The following is a 16,301-nucleotide window of genomic DNA, read 5'->3' as shown; positions in this document are numbered from 1 at the left end:
GCTAAATGGTGTTGAGGTGAAGCTTTATAGAGACCAGCTGCTCCATCATGTTGCCAGAAAACAACAAATGCTCACCCGTCCACCCATGTGGAGTTAGTCTGCTTAGTTAAACTTGATGCATATGTTACTGTGCTCATTATACTATTTGCTGAGGCTTTGTAGTCCAGTAAATCCAGTTGAATCAATGATGTTGATATTTTACAAACATTGGACCGGCACTACAAAGTCCATTGAGAATTAAAAGTTCAATAATGGATGTCTCTTTCATTAAGTTCCCTCATGGTCAGTTACTTTTTTTTCTCCTCTATATGTGAATGGCTGTGTTATCTGGAACTGAATTTCCATCCCAGTCTGAGCCTTTGTAACTGGGTTCCTCTTGCCAGCTCTGTTCTTTGTCTTCTTCTTCCAAATGCTTTGCAGAAGTTACTATTTTTTTACTCTGCCTCCATCCTTACATTCCTTGACCCCTTCCTCCCTTAATTCTGAGGCCACCTCTTCCATCAGGGCTGTGCCTCTTCTGCCTGCCATTCCACTTTTCCATCCCTCCATTCCTCCCCTTTTCAAAACTTCTATCCTCCTCTTATTCCATGGATCATTCCCTCTCTATGTTCAGCGCAGTTAAAGACAGGGACTAATCCTCCGTCAACATTCACCTTAGACCTCCCTTCTCCTTCGCTCCCTTACAGTTTTCATAGAGGACCTCATCTAGTGTGGTCCAACATCTATAAATCAGGAGGCTGTGTCAGTAAATGATGGCATTGAGTCATAGGAAAGCACACAACTTAATTAAGCCGTATGCTAACTTCCTGAAAGACAAGTGTGCCTCAGTGGGTAAAAATTCCCAGACCAGTTGGTAGTCAAATGGTGTAATTTCAGGAGTTTTTATTCAGTCTATATAGTATAGTCTGTTGTTATGTCTATATCTGACAAACACGTTTTAGTTTCCTTCATTAAGCAACTGCAACTGTTCTACCAGAGCAACCTTGACTCTCACCTCGAGTCTCTTTTCTCAGCCGGTTCTGTCAGATTTTCTTGACCTGTAACCTTTTCAATAAGGCCATCCTCCTCCTCCTCCTCCCTTCATCCCTCCCTCTGTCCTGTACCTTTTCTGATAGAGCTTCCTCCAGTGTGGCCAGCGCTGTGTCTGTGTTGCTGGAGTCCGTCTGAAGGCCCTGGACCCTTTCCCTCAACCCAGCCAGTTGTTTGTCCTTATCCTTTAACTGCTCCAACAGGTTCTCAATCTGGAGAGAGATGGACAGAGACAGACAAAGAGAGGAGCTGAGGTTAGTAGCAGGCCGATGTGAAACAAGCATTATGGGCAGAAATGTTTAGACCAAACCTGAAAAGTTAAGTAGTATTGGTGCAAAGTATACACAACTGGACTATCGTGACTGGAAACCTTGCGGTACCAAAGTACCACAAAAAGTAATTATCCCATTGACCGCCGATTCATCGAGAAGATGAATCTAGACACTGAATAGTGTGCTCAGCCTCTGGCTGCGTTCTCCAATTTCCTGCTGTAATGTCTTCCATTCGTGCCCGGCATCTTAAAGATGAGCAGCAATGAAATTCTCCCTTCTACGGCTTGGGTCAAGACAATTATGGTTGAGAGTTTAACTCTGTGGAGAGGTGTAAACAACACAGCCATTGAATGGTGTGACTAAATCATCTTCAGTGCTAGTTTAGAAGCGTTTTTGTGAGAGTTCATTCAGCCCATTGGCTTATGGGACTGTCTCTGCATCTGCATCTCTGCGGCTAACCTCATGTCACTAAAGTGGTGGTGCAATAGCCAGTTGCTGTGTTCAAAAGCCTTTATCTGATGAACATCCACAAAACGGAACAGAAACACACAAAGACACATACACAGCCACACACACACACAGGCGCACACACAAACGCTCCGAGCTGTACCAACCAAAACACTAGCAGATGCAGCTGGGGTAGGGCGCAGTGCGATGCAATGAGACTCCAGAGGTCTACAAATTAGTTTACAAAGGGAAAGCACATGTGATGACAGGACATGGGGACATGGCGACTTATAATTTCCAAAAGCACACCACTCTACATTCCATTGAATTTGAATTAATGGCATCTTGATTAAAAAAAGCATAGTTCAATTTGAAAAGTTGATGGGCTCCCTGAGATCCCCTGAGACCTATGCACTGGCATAGAGCATATATTTCCCTGTCTCCATCTCAGTCTTCTTTAGTGTTTTTTCTACAGACAGACAAAGCACCATTCACTCACTGCTGCAAAGCATTAATTCCACATTTGACCCAAGTGGTCCTTTCTCAGCTCAGGGCTTGAATTGTATAAAGAAAAGGCACATGCAATGAAAGGAATTCATTATTTAATGAACATGAGAATCCAATAAAAGAAATAAAAGAAAAGCACTTCAGGCCATCAAGAGACCATCATTTAACTGAGATGGTGAGAGGCTAGAAAATGTCCAGTGGGGGGGGGGGTGAGCTGCATTCCAGCCATGGGTACAAAGATAGATAATGTCCAAATCTCCACAGCTATTTTACAAATGAATCCAATTAGACTTCAGACTTTGGTGTTCTCTGCTCCCCGGAGGGCAAGAGCAAAGATTTTAAGGAGCCATCTTGGTTTTGGCAATGGAGGGAAAGTGGCAGGAGGGGAAGGGAAAAAGCAGTCAGGACCCTTCGGCAGATCTTGATAGGTTAATGGCAGTCATTATACAGCCAAGCTGAAAGCTCTGGTAGGTCAGTCCACAAGCGATAGGGACATCAAACCCTTCAGGGAATGATGGGAAAGCTTCACACTACCAGAGTCAGATACAATTCCCAGCAATTCATGATTGCCATGGGTGTGTTAGATGGGATTTTAGGGTTGATAATGTGGGACAGAGAAAGAGGCGAGCTGATTATTCTCTTATGTTTCTCTCATTTTAAGTGACAGAGCTGAAGAGGTACTTTTCACTTACTTTCCAAGGGACGTAGCCACTTAAGAGGCAAAGCTAGACACATTATAACATTCTCGGTCTTCACACCATGACGCACCGATGATTCCTCACAGATTAAACAAGACTGACACTCCACACGCATTGAACACAAGATGAAGTACAAACAAACCAAACATGGCTTTGGCCTCTAGTTGCAGCAGCTCAGTAGCTTCGACATACCTTGTTAAAATAAACAGTAAAATAGTAAATACCCAACGAAACATTTACATTTGCACTCATGCACACCCAGCTCCCTATCCCTATGGGCACCACAGAGCCCTATTTTAGGTCAAATTGAGCATGTTGCCCCTGGTCTTAGATAAATGATTACATTCTTTACCAGGCTTCAGTTTGCTTTGGCCTGGTCGCACAAAATAACAACCACTCGATGAAATATTTAGCCACGTCGCTCTGCCTTCTGTGAAATTGTGCAGAAAAACGTTTAACAGAACTTAAACGTTGTACCGGGGAGTCACGTGAGTCATGGATATGGGAAAGAGGGCAAGGAATTCTGTCAGAATGTGCAAAGTCAAAACATACTCTCCAAAGAGAAATGCCTTTCGTTGACAGGCGAGGCGCAGGGCAGCCGTATCCCTTTCTGTGAGAGAGGGGGGCCAGTAGCTCGATTGTTATGATGAGAGCAGCAGTCATTCATTTTATCTCTCAGTGTATGAGGCTACCTCAAACTATACTCCCGCATCTCTCTCTCTCACACACACATACACACAGGCTTTTATCATTAAACCACAGTGCATATGTCATCCCACTCTCCAACCACACACACCTCCCGCTGAAGCAGACCACCTACGGTAGGCCGCTATCATGACTCTATGGGCCAGGCACTGCAGCGTGGACGGTCTGTCTCAGTGAGTGTGTATCCTCCTGAGAAACCATGACGTCTGTCTCAGTCGTCTCCCACACACATGGCTCCCCACTTTACAGCCATACTGTTTTGACTCTGATAACTTTATCAACAAGCTGATAGTATGGGACCAGGTTACCCTTAAATGTGTCAATGCGTGGTTACCTTTGACTGAACTTTTGCAAAATAGTAGTTGATGAATCGACTAATCATTGACATAATTATGTAAAAAAAATATATAATTACTGTCTCTTGGTTGTATACCTCTGTCAACCAGTCAAGTTGCGGTTTACATCCATGTTTGTCCAAAATCTCATCACATTTGTGTGAAATTGTCTTAATTAGCATATGAATTGAGTTATGGCCAAAAATGTTTTTAGTCAGGTCACAATGACCTTTGGCCAACAAATTATATTCAGTTCATCCTTGAGTCCAAGTGGACATTTGTGCCAAATTTGAAGAAATTCCCTCCAGGCGTTCCTCAGATAACGCGTTCAAGAGGATGGTGCGGACGGACAACCCGAAAATATAAAGCCTCTGGCCACAGCTATCCCTTGTGGCGGCATTAACTATTATAAACTTGGGGGTGCTGGCTACACTCATCTTGTTATTGTTATCAACTACTTGTTAAAACTCGTGGGTTGAAAGTGGGCTGTGATGTTGTCATCAGGGAAAGAAAACAAAATGAAATATGGCATTAATTCATTCTCAAATGAGTGACAAATATTTGTGTGAGAGGAGGAATTTAAAGTCTCAAACAATAGCCCACATGCATTCATGTAAAGTTAACACGATGATGAATGTCAACAAAACCATTTTGATTCTGTTTAGTGGACTTTGATATCCACTGGGAACCTTGGTGTTGCATTCCTGTTGCAGTCTGTAGAGTATGATCATGATTAGGACAAGCTGAGTTCTAATGTAATAGGAGAGAAGTTAGTGAAACAGTATCAGGCCTTGTGTTTCTGGCAAAAATTGTGATCTAAAAGCAGCTTCTTCCGCAGCAGAACCACAAACCCGGTCGACCCGTCTGTCTTCCATCCAAACTAAGAAGTAGAACTCGGTGGCCTCCAGAGGAATCATTTCAGCAGAACACAAAGGAGACCAGCGTGGAGCGTGACCACCATAAAAATACAATCGTTTGTATTTTTAAAACTCTTTTGGACCAATAAAAATACCAAACAATAATTGGTTGCCCTTTCCGAAAGGCAACTCATTTCTCTGCGCTTGTCATCGCCTCTGAAAATATGACAGAGACAGTTGTAAAACCCAAAGATCCTGGCACTGATATGGTACGCATGTGCATGCATGTACACACACACACACAGCCACACACAAATGCACAGAGGGACAATAACCACAAACTGAACAATATGTAGTAACACAGTCTTTACTTCCCCAGAGAAATCTAGGTCACAGTCGGACAGAAACACTGGGAAAGACTATACTGGAAATGTCATTCTGCTACTTCAAGTACTCCACAATCACATAATACAATCCAAGTAAAGCATGTACATATCAAACTGTGAGTGGGTGTATTACAGTATACTCAAACATGTGCACCTGCATACTGTTCCCATCTCCTGCCTTCAGAGCTTGTTGATTCCCAGATTAATAAAGGACTTCCTACTGCTCCTGAGCACTCAGATGTGGTTCTTCAAAGAGAAACACAGTTTGGTCTTGAAGTTCGGGGAAGATAGTGACCTTTGCAGAGTGAAGAGGGTGTGCACTTCATTTAACCCCTGTCACACCACCAACTCTTCTCTGCCTGTGAAGAAGAGCAGCACAGGCCACACTGGAAGACTGAGGAAACGCTGATACTGTGTAAGCTGGCGCCCCCATGTGGCAAATTTCTGCAGCAGGCCCATTTATCCACTTGTGACAACTCCAGAGTTAATTTAAAATTAAAAATGTTGTCTTTATAGAGCAAGGTAAAACAGAGGAGACACTGTCCTCTCTAGTCCCAGGATTGAGGAAGACAATCAAACCTTCTACTCACTAACCCATTCTAAATGTTCTTGAATGAGAATAGCAGCTTGTCAAGAAACATAAATGGACTTAGTTACTGGAAGAGAACTGCCAGCATTTACTCATAGCGCTGAAGTCCATACCAGATCTCTATAGACCGTTGAGCCGACTGACTGGGAATGTACAAAAGGGGACAACGTGACACAGAGACCCCCTAAAGCAGAAAATGACATCTCTCTCCTTTTCCCCTCGAATGACCTTCCTGATGTCATGCTGCTTTGCTCAAGGAGTCATTACTCATCTGTTATCGACCAGAACGACGGAGCAAAATGACTTCATAAGACGAGTGGTGCCCGAGAGAGGGAGGAAGAGAAGGGAGGGTCAAGAAGCACCATGCTCAGGTTCTGAACTCATCCACACTTTTCTAAAACAGGGAAAAGTAGAGCTTAAGATTTCTTTCTGTCAGGGAACAATTTTTCCTTCAAAACTAGAAAAGAAAAGAGACTTTCCCCCGAATGAAGGAATGTGTTTTTTTTTTAATCTGTTGGCTAACTCTTGTCTGCAGAAGAGGGTTGGGCACATTTAAAACATCGAAGAAGTATTGTGCCACTGTGTACCTGCATGTGTGCTAGTGTGCCTGCATGTCTCTCTATATTTACTTGCTGTTCTCGACCAAATCTCGCAGGGGAAAAAAAGGTTTGTTGAGGTGGAACTAGGAGCGAACGAAAGAGGCAACATTTTCTAAGGGTATCACTACAATTACAACTGACCCCTGTGACTCTCACAGCAGCTTCCTCTCTATTGCCCCAACATTCACTCTGCTTCTAACCACATGCGCCTGTTTAGAAATACAAAGGTGCTCTGTGTCCATCAACAACACACACATACACACTCTCTCATTTGAATGCAGGCGCACATGCGTGTAAACATACACACACACACCTTATGAATACAGAGAAACGAGCGTACAGAGATGAATACACATGATAAGCCTCATCTATTAATATTCATAAATGTGTTATAATTTACTTGTATACTTTCACAAACTAGCAACTTTCCTGTATTTTGTCAGCATGCATACAAGGATGAATCCCGATCATTCCTAAATTGGAAGTGACCGTAGTTATAAATCAATAAATTTGGCACAACCTCATCAAATAAAGCAAAGCTATGAACGCTGGATGATACCAGCCAGAATGAGGTAAAGCAGAACACTCACAGAGATAGTCTTAATGTAAGTTGTACATAATTTTGAATAAGTCTAAAAGATATCAGAAGGAATAAACACAAATTATTTAGTAGTCAAAGTGCTGACCTTTCTACTTAACAAAGGTTATAAATTAACAACAAATTACAGATTGCATTCATATAATTCCATTGAAAGATTGTTGCATGACATTAACTTGAAAACAAAAAGCAAATAAATGACACAACTTTAGGAGTGGGCCAAGGAGTTGCAGGTAAGAGTTCCTGAACAGATGAGTACAGCTGCTATCATCAAAAATGTGATAAGGAAGCAAAGGTTTATTGAATTATTTTAATATTGTGTGTTGGCTAAAGCACATTACAGTCACATTCACATCTGAACGGTCGGTCGATAACCAGGAAAGAAGCCCTTACCTAAGTCATTCAAAAAAAGCCTGTTTATTTTCCCCTTTTATCAAAAAAACTTTAGTCCAATGTCTGAAAAACTCAAACAAAAGACTATAGAAACTTTGTGAAACATAAATACTTAAGTAGTTTGATAAATAGGCCTACCGTTTGTGTATGAGTTTAAACACATTTGCATATGAACTCACATACACCAACAGGAAACTATATCCCCTTGTCTAATTCTGTACATCCGTTCCAACATGTGGATTATTCTGAACATATATATATATATATATATATATATATATACTGATCTCTGAGGAATACACACATACACACACACAATCAGACTATGATTATTATCATGAATGTAAGGCAAGTTCAGCCGATGGGGGCTGCATAGAGCACTTACACATATGACAAGCAGACATCCTCCCCCTCTACCCACACATTCCTCCAGAAAGTAATTCACACAGAGACCCTCCACTGCATTCATACATATCAAATAGACACCAACACACAGACACAGTAAGGCACACGAATGTACACTTACACACACACACACACACACACACACACACACACACACACACATACACACACACACACAGATGCAGATAGGCACACAGAGAATGATAGGGAAACAGCGAGAAAGACGAAGCAAGTGTTGTTTCATTGTGATTTCTCCTGGTTGACCACAGAGCAAAACGAGACTCCAGCAGACCCCAGAGCTGTTCAATGAAGACAGATTGCACTGAGCTGTACGTGAGTGTGAGTGTGTCTGTGTGTTTGCCGGCCAAGTTGATCCACGTCCATGCTCTTTAGGCTCAAGACCCTATCTATGCCCCCCTCAGCTGCGGAATGCTGCAGTGATTGCTGGGTAATTACCCTGACGCTTCATTCCTTTGCTCCCAGCACCATTAGTATTAATTCTTTTCCTTTTCTCCTCTTTGGAGAGAGGGAATGGGAGGCCTTTGATGTAAAAGAGAGAGAGATAGAAAGAGAGTGAGAGACAGAGAGAGAGAGAGAGAGAGAGAGAAAGAAACAGAGAGGAAAAAAGACAGAAAGAAAGGAAAAAGAAATTACATGTGGCCACCCGGCGGGGACCACAGCAGCTGTGTGTGTGTGTGTGTGTGTGTGTGTGTGTGCGTGTGTGTGTGTGTGTGTGTGTGTGTGTGTGTGTGTGTGTGTGTGTGTGCGTGTGTGTGTGTGTGTGCACGTGTGTGTGTGTGTGTGTGTGTCAACCTGTAGCTTCTGACCCCGCCACACTTTACAGTGATCTGGTCAGACAGGTCAAATATACCATGCAGTCATACAGTTCAACTGAGAGACAGAGGGTGAAACTGTGACTCACTTCAGACAGAAACTGAAGTGCCTGCCTCAGATCTTAAGAGTATGATATACTAACACTTGACCCTTGTTTCCACCCAACAGGTTGGGTGGAAACAGGTCAGCCTGAGCTACGACTTGTGTCATCATCAGGATACAGTCAGGTTTAGGTTCTTCATCAAGTGGGAGAGTCATCATGATTTCTTCAACTGCAGCGCACATGTTGTGGTCAGGAAGAAGACGGACTTGAATAGCTGGAGCCTGAGATATGGCCTGACACAGGGTTTGTCTTGACTGATGTGTAGCCTGGCTCCAATCAGCTAGCCTCAAGCTCTCACCATTAACCCTGGCTGATTGCTGATAGGAGCAGAAGGGGGATACAGGGGGGCCTATCACGGGCTGTTTACCGGAACCTCCCCAGCTCCAACGGGCTTATCTGTAACCATGTCTCTGCGCTGTGATTGGTCAGATGGAATCCATTAGGATGAAAGGCATTGGTGGCCCCATCACAAGATCTATCAAGATCACACACACGCTCACACACAGATACGTACACATACAGTAGAGAGTTAAAGGATCTCTGAGAAATACAGCTGTTACACACACACAATCACTCAACTGGAATACTGACAGTCTGCCCTACAGTGTATTTAGGTTAGGTATGTCATTCACTGTTTCGATTCTGCAAAGTCACGTGACAGCTTCATGCAATAAACATTATAGATCATAAGTCTTTATATTCTAACTATGCAGCTCTACTTTATAACATTATCAGTAGTAAAATCATTTGTTAGTGCTGGGTATCTTTTGGAATTTTTCAAAACAAGAGCCAATACGATGTACTTGAGTTTCAGTAACTCATACTTTGTTCAATACTTCAGTTTGAGGTATATAAACCAGTATTTTATACAAAAACCCTTGTTTCATTTATCAAAATGTGCCACACTTCCCAATGCATTTTTGCAGATAGTGTTGTCTAAACCAAAGTAGCAGTACAACTTGGATGGATAATGCACTAAAAATCTGACCAAAGATTAAATAAACAAGTCTAAGAATCTGACCGAGCATTCGATGAAAACTTGTAGTTTTTGTTACTCCGACCTTTGTAAGGTACTTATATATATATATATAACTGTTTTAGAAAGTAGATTCATTGGAGAAAGAGATCATCGTCATACACATCTGCACGAAATGTAAAAAGCAATGCTTTGTCTATACACACATACACATAATAAACACTGTGCCAATGCGTAACAAATATTTTACTTTCTATCAACATGCAGCACTTCCCCTCAATATCCATATGCATCAAACTGAAAAGTGCCAGTGTTGTTTTGGGGAAGAGTGTAAAACATGTGGGAAGGAGAGAAAAGAGAGGTTTATTGGGAAAAGATAGCGTCAATAAGTCTGCATGGGTAGTCTTCTCAAATTATTAGGATGTTAACAGAAAACGGTCACTAGACGGTATGCATGCGTTAATTCAACAAGGGACATGAAATGGGGCGTATTTCAACAACAATGAAAACTCGCAAAATTATGAAAAATGGACGGATAGAAGAGCAAGTGCTCCACAGAGAGAGATCAAAGTGGGGGAGGGAGGAAACAGGAAATGTTGAAGGCCAGGGAACATCTCTATTTATCTCTATCTCATTCTCTCTCTACTTTTCTTCACAATCAAAGGCCTCGCCGTGCTGATGACACCAGGCGAGAGCAAGTGCTGAAAGAGTCTGGCAGAGGATGCTCTGAAACAGAGCTGGGTTCCCCTGAGAAAGTCTAGGGGATACCTACTAGACACTATTATAACGAACAGAGACTCTTGTGTACAGGGCATCCTTCTGTATAGACACACACACACACACACACACACACACACACACACACACAAACATGCACACGTATGCCCGATGTGGCCCAAGCAGACGTAATCAAATCTCCCTGTCTGTGGTTGCTATAGGGAGAGAACATGATAGGGGATAGTATACTTCCATGCACACAGCCAGCCTTTTTAAAAGCATGAATATGGATTGAGACGACCACAATGTTTGAACATGAATAACACATGTATGCCAAAACCACACCACAACCGGCTCTGCGTGTGTACCTCCCACACCCCTACCCCCGCAGCGAAAGACGAAGAAAAAAAAAAAACGACCGAAAATGAAGAAAATAAATAAATAAATGCATCATTATGCATTGGTCATGGTCTCGTAGACCAAGGGCTGGAACAGAGCTCCCACTGTTCTGATTGTGATACGTAAGACGGAAAATGCCGGCACAAACCTAGCATATGCATTTTTTTGTTTTTTCATTTAAAGACCTCATTATTTTTTTGTTAAATTCAGCCTCTAACTATTAGGATCAATGTAGGGCTCAAACTACAGCGATGACATCATGGTACCATGATATAAGTCAGGGTGACTGTCCATGGAGAGGCCTCTAGGAAAGGATTCGAATCCTCATACTCTCCCGAGACAGAAAATAGGGCACCAGTGAGTGATATATGTTGCAAATTAAGATCTGCAGTAGTGCACTACAATAATTTCAAAAGTCTGGTCAGTCTGTGACTCATCTGCCCCCCAGCCTGGGAGTCATTTCTCCAGTATGTGACGTGTCACTGGCTATATTAAAGGATTGATTGCCGAGGGGCTAAAGAAGGTCACTTTACCATTCAGTAGTTCCACACTTCAAACACAGCCGTCCTTTAACACTCATTCTACCTACATATTTAACTCAAGGACTACTGACTGAAATTAACAAGAATCAACAACATCATAGCAAAAATTTTTACTAATTTCTTCTCAAAACATTATAGTTATGTAATTAATCATAAGAACGATATTATTTTTATTTTAGGAAAGGTACATTATTTGCATATTGTGTAAAACAAAACATTAGGAAATCTGTCTCTGCTGCATCTGTTACCATCTCTTTAAAAATGACAGAGTGTAAAAACTGTATTGGTTGCTTTTGAGTGAAGTCCCCCAGGACCTTACATTGGTAGATTTGTATTTATTTTTTTATAAACACAAATTAAAACAGAAACAGAAATGAGGGTTCATCTTCAAAGTCAGAGAAGTCTAACAAATATAAGTGTGGTTTCACTGAAGTACTCTCATTTGTATGTACATAAAGTCTTCAGTTGACACTTAAAATACTTGGTAGAAACCTCTAAACTTGTTAAAGATGACTAAAGCTATAAGAAAGCAAACTCTTTTAATCACTACTTAAAAGTAAAATAAATAAAAAGTCAGTGAAAAGAAAACATTATATGACTAAAAAGATCCAAAACAACACAGGACCACGGTAGAACAGTATTTCCATTTTGTATTACACCCACATAAAAATCCAACAGACTGTTGTTGCTCTTAGCTTTCCAAATGTCAATTCCTTATGACCGGAAAGAGAGCAAGTTTGCATGCACACATACACACACATTCACACACATGAAAGTGAAAACACATTATGTCACACCAGTTGATCTGTCATCAGCCTGTGTCATCAACACGAACAGTCTGTGTGGAATTCTGACCCGTTTGTATTGAAGATAGAGAGCTTGTAAAAACACAGATGCATCATCTCAACAACCCTCAAAGCTGTCCAGGAGGATGACACGTTTTGTGTGTGCGTGTGTCTGGTTTAGATATTGACTCTTTTATCGGGGGGGGGCCCTATGAACTGTGTTTAGTTGACTCATTCAGAGCTGATAATTTTATGAGTTGGAAGACAGCCACTCAATGGAATTTTTAAAAGATCTAATCTAGGCTAAACCTCCCATTGTGTCATGTAAGAAACAAAATCTATGTTCATATTCAATTAACGTTTCTCTGCTGACCCACACTCAGCTGATCCTCAACTGCTTTTCCGTTTCTGGAATGTTTTGTAATATAAAAGACGTTCCCCTAAATTGAGAAAAATGTACTCGTGATATTTAGATACAGGAAGTGTCAGGGACAGCTTTATCCTGGGAAGACTTCAAACACACAGGGTCAGTCGCGACATAACATGTTTTTTTACTTACATGACTTATATAGACTGAAACCAGGAAGGAAACAAGTTAAGCTTGAACTCTACATTCCTGTCTTTCCCCTTGTATACAGATTTGTTCATTATTGTGTCCTTGAAAACCGGCCCCCAACACAGAGAAAATACTACCAATGAATGATTAGTCAAAACACGTTACCGGGATAATATCTATAGCAATACAGACATATATCTGTACTATTTGGCTGGGTTATCTGGTGCCACCAAAATATAACAGAGATGAATGGACATTTCATTTGTGGTGCTCACAAAATTTTAAGAATCTACAGCAGCATCTTCCTCCAGAAACAGTGTCGTGCTTACTCTGGGTAATTCACAGACCTCAACAGCTTTTATTGGCACTACTGTCTACTAAAGAAAGAATCTCTATAAAAACTGTTGACAGTATGTTGACGAATGGATTTGTTCCTGCAATTCACAATCCAAATTCTGTGACTGAAGATCACAAGGAGGTGAACAACACTTCAGTGCCCTGCTGTTGTATAACTACTTTTTAAGGTATTTCTTGGCATTTTGCCTTTACTGGAAAGCTGATAGTATTGAGATAAGAGTATAAAATGAAACAAAGGTCTGCAGCTGAAATCGAGCCTTAGACATTGCAGTAATGTGGTATGCACCTTAACCATTTGGCTACCGGGAGCACCTGACTCTATGTTTTTTAAATAGTCATCACCCCGAAGTTTTGAGTCATTCTGTATCTGTATCGCTCCACTGTCTCTCGGTGCAGGATGCTGTAATCCTCCACAACTCTTGCTAACATTTATATGTTATCATGCTCATGTTAGCATTAAGGTGACAAAGTAAAACTGAAACTGACAAACAGCTGAAGCTAATATAATATAGCTGACTAGTGAAGTAGTGAAGATTGTGGAAAGGGAAGCAAACAGCAACAATAAATCACCCTTTAGAAAACACGATCATGTGTTCATTTAGAACACATGATCTATTATAAATTATGATATATATAAATATATATATATATATATAAACATACAAACATATATATATGAACATACAGTATATATATGTATATATATGTACATATATATATATATATATATATACATATATATATATATATATATATATATATATGTATTGTTTGAGTTGATTTCAATTGAAATTGAGCTCTGACTTGTGTGAAGTAAAGTCTGTTATGTTGAGAGAAAATTACTGCTTGTAATGTGATGCATAGAATTTAGAGTTTAGAGTTTAGAGTTTAGAATTTAGAATTTAGAGTTTAGAGTTTAGAATTTAGAATTTAGAGTTTAGAGTTTAGAGTTTAGAACTTAAAGTTTAGAGTTTAGAACTTAGAACTATGAATTGTGGTGTTCTGTTGTCATTTCACAGATCACTGAGGATTGGACCCACTGAGACATTGAGGACCAAAATACACATTGCTCTTGCAATAATTACTCTCAACTTGATGGAACTTTTAGAGGACGCACCTTCTTTGGTGGTAAGTGCCGTATCTGCCTAAATCTACAGTAAGGGAATGTTTTTCTGACAGAAACTCTAGCTCTGAGAGAAGCAGTAAGGAATACAGTGGTCACATGAATGAACTGCATGTTTCCATGAGGGTTTTAGTTAGTTCATGTGTTTATCAGTTATCAAGTTAAGGCAGTATTTTTGTGCTTCTAGATGAATCTCCAGCCACTTTCTGTGCTTTGGCAACAATAACAACAAGCACAGGATGGAGAGTTAAACTGGCTGGCACAAAATACCCAGCAGCCCATAACAAGGCTAACTGTCTCCTTACCAGTGATGGTAAAGAATATGATCTCCTCCAACCTGAGATTGTCAGAGTGAGTGAGAGCCAGTCTTTGCTTCATAATCATCTCGCTCTGGAGAAAGACATGATGGAGAGGCACGCATAAACAAGATGAAGGAGGCTCTGGAGATCGAAAGGCAAACACTGACTAGAGAGAGATAGGCCTTTCAAAGAGAGTGTGCTCAAATGGCCGAGATGAGGAATGCCTTTCAGTTGGAGAAAGAGAGCATGCAAAATGAAAGAAAAACTTTCAAGAAAGAACTAAAGGCAAAACATAGGTGAAGGAAGGCTGAAAACTGCTATGTGTGAGGAAAGGAAGGCCTTTATGATTGAAAAGAAAGAGATGGTCATAGAGCGAGAGGCCTACGTTCAAGAAAAGTCAGACATCCAGAGGATGAGAGATGGTTTCCAGCTGGAGAAGGAGAACATAGAAAAAGAAAGAGAAACCTTCAATAAAGAATTCAGGGCCCAACGTATGAAAAGGAGCGCATGTGATGCTGAAAATGATGCTATGGCTGATGACAGGGAGTCCTTCAAGATAGAAAAGGAAGAGATGGCAATGATGAGGAAGGCCTACATTCAAGAAAAGACAGGCATCCAGAGGATGAGAAATGCTTCCCAGTTGGAGGAGAACATAGAAAAAGAAAGAAAGGCCTTCAATAAAGAACTTAAGGAAGCATTTAAAAGGAGAAAGGCTTTTAACGCTAAAAGAGACGCCTACATTCAAAAAAAGACAGACAGAAAAGAGGCAGACAAGATGCAGAAGAAAACTGCATCAATGAAACAGAAAATGACAGCGATCACAAAGGTCATTACAACCAGTATTGTCAACATGTCAAGCAATTGATCTTCCTGCTTGATATCCGTTTGGGCCTGCAGAGATGAACAGGGCGACTGCAGCTGCACCAAGAAAAGTAAATATCAAAGATGCACAAAGAAACCGACCCAGAAATCTTTCCAATGAGACTTCACAAGTATCATTGTCGATGACAGTTAGTTTTACTGTTTGTGTATACTATCAACAAAAGTCTGTTCTGTTTTTCCACTGATTAAAGTCCAACAAGTTCTCTTGACTCACAAGAAAATCACAGCCAAAGTCACATTCAAGTACACATTCCAAAAGATATATAAATTATTGATATTTTGGTCTGGACAGTATTACATGACACCAAATTACCATCTTAAAATAGCAAAATTGCCTGTCAATAATCAGTAGAATTGTGAGTATGACGAATTCTTCATTTCAGTTAAGTTGAGATCAAGGCATCAATGTGATGTGATATGATGCAACTCTACTGTAGCTCACCTACGTGATGGTCAACAGATAGATGTTGTCCCCACACAATTTGCATACTTCACTAGTGCAACTTCATTAAGTGTTCCAAATTTGTCAAAATCAAAATAGGGCTACATGTGGGATTTTTAGGGTTTTGCATATTTCCTTCATATTTTTGACAAATCAAGAGTTGCATTGGGTAGCAGTGGTATCACATGGTTTTGTCACTACAATACACTTCTACCAGCCTTTAAAAAGGCCAAAATGATTAATTAATATGTCGACAGCAAAGCCAAAATGTGATAACTGCAAAGCTAAATTCAGCTACTAAACTGAGCTACATATTCAGGGCGGCCTCAACACATTTGATATGCTGGATGCAGGATCATTGTCTTTGCTAAAGAACATGCAGTCCTCCTTTGGTTTGGAAATACATCCTTGGCATTTAGATTTGTGTTTGGGGAGGACTTCATGCTGCCTGCGAAAACTTCAAACA

The 16,301-nt window shown here is 40.8% G+C and overlaps 1 protein-coding gene across 1 annotated transcript in view; it reads right to left on the bottom strand.

Annotated features, from left to right (window-relative positions):
* The window catches only part of LOC137889432 (ELKS/RAB6-interacting/CAST family member 2), a 140,989-nt gene that overhangs the window by 91,940 nt on the left and 32,748 nt on the right, over positions 1-16,301 (bottom strand). The window contains exon 8 of the mRNA XM_068733288.1: positions 1,104-1,241. Within this exon, the coding sequence (XP_068589389.1) occupies positions 1,104-1,241 (138 nt within the window). The remainder of the gene's footprint in view (positions 1-1,103; positions 1,242-16,301) is intronic.

Source organism: Cebidichthys violaceus, unplaced genomic scaffold (genome assembly GCF_023349555.1).
Source record: "Cebidichthys violaceus isolate CVI_PGR_0920_01 unplaced genomic scaffold, fCebVio1.0.p SCAF_6, whole genome shotgun sequence".
NCBI classification, from domain to species: domain Eukaryota; kingdom Metazoa; phylum Chordata; class Actinopteri; order Perciformes; family Stichaeidae; genus Cebidichthys; species Cebidichthys violaceus.
Note: the sequence above shows the minus strand (reverse complement) of the source record. Positions and strands in the feature narration are given on the sequence as shown.